The 9,099-nt window shown below is 36.8% G+C and overlaps 2 protein-coding genes across 2 annotated transcripts; one reads left to right on the top strand and one right to left on the bottom strand.

Annotated features, from left to right (window-relative positions):
* Positions 1 to 809: 809 nt before the first annotated feature.
* Positions 810 to 1,499, top strand: LOC138898469 (secreted RxLR effector protein 161-like). Its single transcript, XM_070184537.1, has one exon. It carries the CDS (start codon positions 810 to 812, stop codon positions 1,497 to 1,499), a length of 690 nt encoding a protein of 229 aa, XP_070040638.1.
* Positions 1,500 to 3,832: 2,333 nt separating this feature from the next.
* On the bottom strand, positions 3,833 to 7,395 carry LOC104092896 (beta-amylase 1, chloroplastic-like). The gene is made up of 4 exons (XM_009598585.4): positions 6,651 to 7,395; positions 5,116 to 5,326; positions 4,905 to 5,015; positions 3,833 to 4,805 (listed from the first exon to the last, which is right to left on the bottom strand). Exons 1-4 carry the CDS (start codon positions 7,250 to 7,252, stop codon positions 3,999 to 4,001), a joined length of 1,731 nt encoding a protein of 576 aa, XP_009596880.1. The 5' UTR covers positions 7,253 to 7,395; the 3' UTR covers positions 3,833 to 3,998.
* Between the last annotated feature and the right edge of the window lie 1,704 nt (positions 7,396 to 9,099).

Below are 9,099 nucleotides of genomic sequence, written 5' to 3'. Positions count from 1 at the left end.
GTCCATGGAATACAATAAAATCTGGGATCTCGTTGAATTGACAGAAAGTTCTAAAAGAATCGGGTGTAGATGGGTCTTTAAGACCAAACACGATTCAAATAGTAATGTCGAACGATATAAAGCTAGACTTGTTGCCAAGGGTTATACTCAGAAAGGAGGCAATTGATTATAAAGAGACCTTTTCACCGGTCTCAAAGAAAGACTCGTTAAGAATTATTATGGCTTTGGTGGCTCATTATGATTTAGAGTTACATCAAATGGATGTGAAAACTGCCTTTATTAATGAAGACCTCGATGAGGAAGTTTATATGGACCAACCAGAGGGTTTTGAAACTAAAAACAAATGTCAAATGGTGTGTAAACTGAAGAAGTCAATATATGGACTTAAACAAGCCTCACGACAATGGTATATAAATTTTAATGATACCATAACATCTTTTGGATTTGTGAAAAATACCGTTGATCGATGTATATACCAAAAGATCAGTGGGAGCAAGTTTATATTTTTAGTCCTATATGTTGATGATATTCTACTTACTGCTAATGATTTAGGCATATTGCGTGAGACTAAAGATTTTTTCTCTAAGAATTTTAAAATGAAAGATATGGGTGAGGCATCTTATGTGATAGGAATAGAAATATTCTTTGAGAGATCACAAGGATTATTGGGATTGTCTCAGAAAGGCTATATCGAAAGAGTTCTAGTGAGATTTAACATGAACAATTGTTCAGCAGGAATTGTTTCAATTCAAAAAGGGGACAAATTTAGTCTCATGTAATGCCCTAAGAATGATATAAAATGAAAGAAAATGGAATCAATTCCTTACTCTTCTATTGTTGGTAGTCTGATGTATGCTCAGACTTGTACAAGACCGGATATTAGTTTTGTGGTCGGAATACTTGGAAGATATCAGAGTAACCCAGGAATTGATCACTGGAAAGCTGCAAAGAAAGTCTTGAGGTACCTGAAAGGAACGAAGGATTACATGCTCATGTATAGGAGATCCAAGCATTTGGAAGTTGTTGGATACTCGGATTCAGATTTTGTTGGATGTATTGACACTAGAAAATCCACGTTTGGTTATTTGTTCCAATTAGCTGAAGGAGCAATATCGTGGAAGAGTACCAAACAGTCTGTCATTGCTACATCCACGATGGAAGCAGAATTTGTGGTAAGATTTGAAGCCACAATTCATGCATTATGGTTGCGAAACTTTATTTCAGGACTTGGGGTTGTCGACATCATTACCAAGCCGCTGAAAATTTACTGTGATAATTTTGCAGCAGTATTCTTCTCCAAGAATGATAAGTACTCCAAAGGTGCCAAGCATATGAAATTAAAGTACTTTACAGTCAAGGAGGAAGTTCAGAAACAAAGAGTGTCACTTGAGCATATTAGAACTGATCTCATGATTGCAGATCCGTTAACGAAAGGTTTACAATTAAAGACATTTAAGGAACATGTACATAGAATGGGTCTTGGCTGTATTTATGATTGATATTTTTATAATTTTTGACACTCTGAGCTCATTTACGTGTTTCTGATATACATTAATAATTTTCTGTTTCTCATAATGGTGTACACATTATTGTTTTGAGATGTTGCAGGATAAGTCTCAATGAGACATTATTGTGGACCATAACATTTTATAGCTTATGAACCTGATACGATAAATTACTAATGGTGTAGTATATGAAAGGGAGTATGTAGACAAATTATATATAACCGCCATAACTCACATTTACTAGTTTATGGTATTGTGGTATTTATGGTGAACATTACAGAAGAGATTTGTTTATGCGCAACTAATGTTCCTATATTAAATATTAATATTATGTGATTATTGGGCCAAGTGGGAGAATGTAAGATTTTCTTACGTTTTGGTGGCCCAATAAGTTTAAGGCCCATAATTAATATTTAATTAATGAGCAAATCTCATCCGTCCGAACGGTTACTTGATGGACGTACCGGATTAAATGAGAACCTCTATAAATTGGTCATCTCCCCACCCATTAGGGTTACCGTATTTTATTTTCTCTCTTTCATCACTAAAGTCGGCGGTAACGAAAGCTAGGGCAAGTCGCAAGGGGCGAGAAACAAATTTGAATTAACGCTTTCGCTTTACGATGATGGCTTACGATTCAGGTATGTTTTCTGTAACAATTTTGTGTAAGATTATCACGTTCAAGATCCTGGCATGCAATTAAAATTTATGCTAATATATATACCAATTACTAATGAATGTTTTTCAAAATAATTGTATCTGCTTTTCTTTCTGTCTTTATTCGTGATGGTACTTCAAGTCTAGAGTGCTCCTCCAACTTTTTTGTGTTGACAATTGACATATAGCCAAACTAACAGAAATAACTAGAGATATATATAAGGAAAATGTTTGCTCGAAATGTCCCCACATATCCTCAACAAATATAAATCAGTTTGTTTTCCTTTGAACATACACTAGAATCTAAATCGTCTCGTCCACAATCAAGCAAACAGAAAAAGAAAAATATCGCACTTCCCTAATTTTAAGGTCCAGATCATCCTATTGACAATTGAGTGATTATTGTCCAGTCGTAGAACTACTTTACGTGCTACAGGTGTAAGGTTTAGGTTTTCTTTACCCCAAAAAAATTCAAAATAATAATAATTATAAGAAGCGTTGAAACTTTATAGCATTAATGGTTGTGGTGTGATGGAAATGATCTCTCCCTTAACCTTTAACCAGAGGTCAGCAAGCGCTGGAAAGAAAAACAATATTGGTAGGGAGTCTTCGATTAATAAATCTTATCCAACGCGAATTCGAATTAGCCGAGGTCTCAATATAGATAACGGACATCGGATGAAAAATAAAAAAAAAGTATAGCAGTTACCAAAAAAAGAAAGCCCTATTATGCTTAACTTCTACGGATCTTCAAGTCGTGTAGTTGAGTTAAGTTTGTACATAAGAACCATGTGAAATGAAACTAAAAGTCGGCAACTCTCCAAGTTTTGTCTATATGTTAGAATGAAGATGCGTCTGGAACGGTCTTTTGACAAGTTCCTGGCCACAAAACTTAGACACGAGATTACCAACCCGGCATGATCCCCAAGGAGAAGTTTCCCAAGGGAAAGAGACCTCACGAGCAGTGACGGAGGCAAAATTTCCGTTAAAGGGATTCAAAAAAAATAAAAAATTAAAAGGAATTATGACTAGTGAAAATTGAACCAGCAGCCTAACAAAGGTTTTGAACCCCTTGACCACTGAGCTATGATTTTAGACAATATTAAAGAGATTCAAAATATAATATATAGAGATACAAACTGAATTTTACCTTATATATAAAATATAATTTTTCGGCGAAAGAGTTTCAATCCGCCCCCTGCTCACGAACACATGAAAACCCAATGGACTTCGATAATTGCCACTACTTCCAACGAAGTCCAGAACTGGTTTTGGAGATTGTGCACGCATCATGTGCTTGGAGGAACGGGTTGACCAGTGGGAGACCCAAAAATTTAACATTGATTTCCCTTGCCAATGAGTAGTTCCGCGGGACTGAAATAAAAAAATTGCCAGGCCTCAAGCTAAGAAATAATCTCCGATATGTCAGTAACTATTTGAATAGAAGAAAATGACATAGCAAAAGTCTCTCGTAGTTTATTTAGGATCTTTTGCGATGGACCATAAAACCGATCTCCTCAATCCTCATGGAAAATGTGAGAAGGGGACAGGATAGAGAAAAAGTAGATGGGCAAAGTTTTTAGCAGTACTATCCGAGAATCAAAAGTTGAATTTACTACTCTGAAAACTAAAAATATACTACAGGACTATCTGAGAACCAAGAGTTGGAGTTACTACTGAATTATGTATCATATCATTAAGACATATCTAAGTTTGAAAAATTACACGATAATATGTTTTACAACATGAGAAGAACGAGAAAGATAAGATCCCGGTAACATGCTGAAAAACTGCATGCTACAAGGTATTTTGCACAAGTTTACAGCCAAGATTTGTTTAGTGCATAAGGGCCACTGCAGCTTCTTGCACTAAAGGCTGAGTTATATGCACAAAATGCTCTGCCTCTTGCTCTAGTTGCTCCCGACAGCAATGCGCATCCTTCCCTTCTTTCATTTTCTTCACAAAAGCGACGAATCGCCTCCAATTATCAGGATGGAACAGGTCTGGATTCATCCTCAAATATGTAAATGCACACATCTCTCTGTCACTTGATTGATCGTTGATATTCAATGATGATGCTTGAAGTATCTGTTCGTGTGCATAGTCGTCATACCGTGGCAATGCATTCTCCCCAGCAAGTGGAACTTGAGCTTCCTGAGTTGCTAACGCCACTTGCCTAACCAACTTCTCAGGTGCACATTGTGCATCTTGTGGCTGCTCATGGTCTCGCATCTCAACACATGTGAAGTTGAAAATTGCACCATGGCGGGCAAGCATCTGGGCGATGGGAAGGTAACCATCGCGGAAACGTGTGTTGTAGTACCCAGCCGTGAGCTCAGGGGCATGGGACCTTGTTCCATAGTGCCAGTGAATGCCTGCGATCTTAACTGAAATCTTAACTCCCTTGTCATCGAATATTGCCTTGGCTGATTGCAATATCCTCTCACCATGGTTCAAAAGCATTTGAGAATACCAAGTGAGGAAGAACTCCCCATATTGACCATCCCATCCACCACCTTCCTTCCTGAAAAAGTTGGTATCTTCCGGCCAATTGTTGTAGTGACCTGCGTCTGTTGGACCGGTGTGTCCCCATTCAGGCTTGCCAAAAGCTTCTGCAGCAGCCTTTAAGCTGCTGATCATGTACTGCAGGGCGAACAATTCATCAGAACAAATCGTCGGGGACAATGAAGTTATATACCAAAACAGAGCAGAAAAACAATGAAAAATTAACTTGGTTTATACCTTGTCATAACACTGAAAAGCCCCAATTCCAGGGAATTTCCATGTTCCATCTTGTTCAGGGTACGATGGATAACGGAGCTCTCCAGCCGGACCCATCCCAACTTGAATTTCCTACATCACACAAAGCATATGCAAAATCTTTGAGCTTTTTCTGTTCTTAGACCAGCAATATATGCACCATAGCTAAAGGTTGAAGATTGTTAAAACTTACCACAATGGTGTCCCCTAGCAGGTTCTCAAATCTATCTCTAAACCCTCTCATGAAATCAGAATAACATTGAACAGGAGTCCTCCCTTTAAGAACTGGAAGTGTGTCACAACCGAGCGATACATATTCATAATTCCTCCTTCCCCACTGATCTGTGTATGCAAGGTCCGGATCCTTCTCCATCTCCTCAACAACCCACCTTGGAAGAGGGATCCTGAAATTTCAAATCTAACTATTAAGCACGCCAGAAAACAAAGACTACATAACTCTGATTATTAGCATGGAAGTCAAGTGCATAACAAGACTCTAAATTTAATTAACAAAAGAAGATTTCACATTATAGCATGACATTTTTGTGGCACTATATCTTGATTATAGCTCCTCTTGAATCGCCCAAGTTCTTTATTTCATGGGTAATGTTGAACCTTCACGTTTCAAAAATTACCTAGTCAAATGAAACTTAACAAGCTTTAAACATTCAAGCAACACGGTGACTAGAAAGGGCTTTGCTAATATCAAATGGCATGGACCTTGACAACACCAAAGGCGATACTAAACCAATTCGACGTTTTACCTGCTCAGTACATTCTTGTAATATGGTAGTTCCCCTTTACTCCTAAGTAATTAAAAGCTAGGACAATGAATATTATATGAATGGAATAGAAACATTTCTATTTTCTTTCTTGTTGGAAAGAGCATCTCTATTGAATACTTTGAAACTCGTAAAATTTTGAATCTGTAAGAGGAAAAGAAAAAATCAGCACTGAAAATATTTTTAAAAAAAAAATATTACCGCGAGGGTGGAGGCGGGCGTGAGTGAATGGTACAGAAAAACAAAAAAAAAAAAAAAGCAGAAAACAGAAAATTAAAAATACAAAAAAAAAATTGCGGGGTGGGGTGGGTGAATGGGGCAGAAAAACGAAAAAACAGAAAACAAAAAAAAAAAAAAAAAAAAAAACTTTGCGGGTGGGTTTGTGCAGAAAAACTAAAAAATAGAAAATTGAAAAATACAAAAAAAAAAAAAGGTTTAAAAAAAATTTGGGGGGCGGTGACGGAAAAGAAAAAAAACTGAAATCTGAAAAAAAAAAAAAAAAAAAATTGGAAAGGGGTTGGGGGAGGAGTTTCGGGTTAGATGTGAGAGTAGTGGATTTTTTGTAAAATATTTTTCTAACTTTTTATAGGGAAATTATTTTACTTCAATTTAAAAAAAAAATAATATCTAAAAAAATATTTTCGAAACTAGTTTGTGCAAACCCAAAATGGAAAATGGGAAAACATTGTCATACCAAACGCACCCAAAATGTCAAAAGTTTCTTTTTCCCTTTTTCACATTTCCAGATCCTAGGGATATTCTATCAAAAAGTATTCCATTTACTTACTCCTATTTGTTTATTTTAAAGTTAATTAGCTTTATCTAGATTTTACACCCCATTGTAATCTGAGAACCACATATTTGCAGATACTATAAATTAAACCATAGCAACTTCAAATTAATAAAATAATTAAAAAATAGAGAGTCGAAGAATGAATGTACGCACGTGCAGGAATCACCGACGTTTCCACCACATTGATGAAACGACATGACAGCCTGGACTTTGAGCCCATGCTTCTTCGCCATTTCCAATAGCTCAGCGTAACCGCCCCAATTGTATTCCCCCGGCGCGTCTCTCTCCACCAATCCCCACCACACATCCATCATGATCCCTTCCACTCCTGCGCTCTTCAACGCCTGCAAACTCGCGTTCATCGCCTTCTTCCTATTCACCGTATGATCCATCTTCACGCTGTCCAACGGCATCATAACAAACACCGGCACTCCTTTCCCTTTCTCCGGAGAAATCCCGAGCCTATGCTCTTTCTCCTCCGCCGTTTCCGCCGGAGCTTCCATTAGTGCTTGACATGCTACCGATAAATCCGGCCGCATTCCTCCTTTCAGCGGACTCAACGGCGGAGATGGCGTCGGCGACAACATGTCCACGTCAGCTCCTGTTTTCTGCACCGATACTCTTAGATTCGTCAATGGCGTTCTCCATACAGCTGATGCAGTTGTGTTTCCCTTCGCCGGAACTTCACCGCCGGTCTCCGCCGTTAACGGCGTTCCTGACAAGGCACCGATCTGGTGTGGCATACTCATCGCCATAATATTCAGAAAATTTTGAATTTTTTTCCAAAAGAGTAAGAATGTTATGAAGTTTTTTTTTTTGGGCTTTGTTTTGGGTACACTTTGAAGAAGCAAATTGTTGATGCTGAAAAAGAGGAAGGAAGAAAGTGGATAATTTATAGAGCTCGAGAAATTCAGATAAGATTATAATATTAATTATGTAAAGATCTAAAAGGGATCGTTGAATATGCGACACGTGTAGAGATGGACACGTGGTGAAGAGTCAGCGAATGTTGAGGCAACGGCTACGATTGCTTGATCACGTGAAAGGGACGGTGGAATTGCGAGACGCGTGAAGGTTCCAGTGAGGATGCAGCTGAAGTATGGGAAGACTAACGGGGAAAAGAGTTATTCATACTCAATTTTCTCACGTCCAATCAATAAATACAAGTGTATGGATGATATTTTTATTTAATTTGTAATTTTTATAGATAATAAACTAATGAGTACAAGAGTGAGCTCCCTCTTGGCAATTAAAAGTAAAAAAAAAAAGATACAATAACATCAACAAATCCAATAAAATTTCACAAGTACGAGTTTGGAAAGGATAGTGTATACGCATATCTTACCCTTACCCTAGTAAAGTAGATAGGTTATTTCCGATGAACCCTAGGCTCAAGAAAAAATGAAAAAGACAGTGACAACAAACAGTAACAACATAAAAATACTAAAAAGACGGAAGTGAAAGATAGTAATCAAATAACAGGCAATAATAGCAATCTAACGATAAGAAATATATCATACTTTTACTAATTAATATTATCGGTATGGGAAAGAAAAAGAAAGACAATTTGGACTACCTATTAACTTTTTACCCTAATTCTCGATGTTAACATTTTTGTAGGAATATCAAAGATCATGTCCTTTGAAATTCAAATTTGTTAGGATTAAGATTGAATTGAATTGACGCATAGCAAATGCATTTGCGATTAAGATAGTTTCTGCATCTCTTATCTAATGTAATTGACAAACCTGCCAAGTTCGGAAATCAAAGTTAGTCCTCAAGATATCGAGGAAAACTTCAAAATATATATTTTACGTTAACTGAATAACTTAAGATTTCCAAGGACATGACCCGGAAGGTGTCGAGGTCGAGTATTAAGATTGTAGGTTAGGAAAAAGTTGAGCATTTTTCTATTTCGTATCAGGTGTGAGGCTAGTCTGATAGTATTATTGCTTATTCATCTATTTTCTGGCTCTTACGGTGCTGTTATTATTTTTCTGATTTCTATTGATGGTACTGATCTATTGTCTCTTTTCGTCTTCTTGAGCTGAAGGCAGAGGCGGATCTAGAATTTAAATTCTATGGGTTCAATTTTAAGATTTTTAACATTGAACTCATTATATTTTTAAAGTTATGGGTTCGTATCTACTATTTTTGTAATTTTAATAAATTTTTACATATAAATTTTTACTCTGCGTCGAAAGTTATGGGTTCAGTTGAACCCGTAATTTGTAAGCTACATCCGCCTCTAGCTGAAGGTCTATCGGAAACAGTCTCCCTACTCCCACGAGGTAGGAATAAGGTCTGCATACGCACTATACTCCTCCTCAAACCTCACTTGTGAAATTTTTCTCGGTTATTGTTGTACAGTTGATTGATCAAGCCTGCACTAATTGTTGACTCCTTTTAACTAAATCGTGAATTACTTTAAAAGTTTTAAGTAAGAAAATATATGTAAATAATCTATTTACAAAATAATTTATGTAAAACATGATGAAAAATAGTATATCAATATTTTTTGAAAAAAGAAGTAAAGCTACTCCTAATCATACCCTACTCAACCCGTGTAAAAACTTTTATGTATACCGTTGCATGTAACTTT

The sequence above is a fragment of the Nicotiana tomentosiformis genome, chromosome 9 (assembly GCF_000390325.3).
Source record: "Nicotiana tomentosiformis chromosome 9, ASM39032v3, whole genome shotgun sequence".
In the NCBI taxonomy this organism is placed as follows: domain Eukaryota; kingdom Viridiplantae; phylum Streptophyta; class Magnoliopsida; order Solanales; family Solanaceae; genus Nicotiana; species Nicotiana tomentosiformis.
The sequence above is the reverse complement of the archived record's forward strand: the minus strand, read 5'-3'. Positions and strand labels throughout refer to the sequence as shown.

Coding starts and splice junctions, on each gene's coding strand:
- LOC138898469 (XM_070184537.1), top strand. CDS start 810: ATGGAATCAATTCCTTACTCTTCTATTGTTGGTAGTCTGATGTATGCT.
- LOC104092896 (XM_009598585.4), bottom strand. CDS start 7,252: ATGGCGATGAGTATGCCACACCAGATCGGTGCCTTGTCAGGAACGCCG. Junction 5,327..6,650: donor AACGTCGGTGATTCCTGCAC/GTGCGTACATTC, acceptor TTGAAATTTCAG/GATCCCTCTTCCAAGGTGGG. Junction 4,806..4,904: donor CTTTTCAGTGTTATGACAAG/GTATAAACCAAG, acceptor TTCGCCCTGCAG/TACATGATCAGCAGCTTAAA.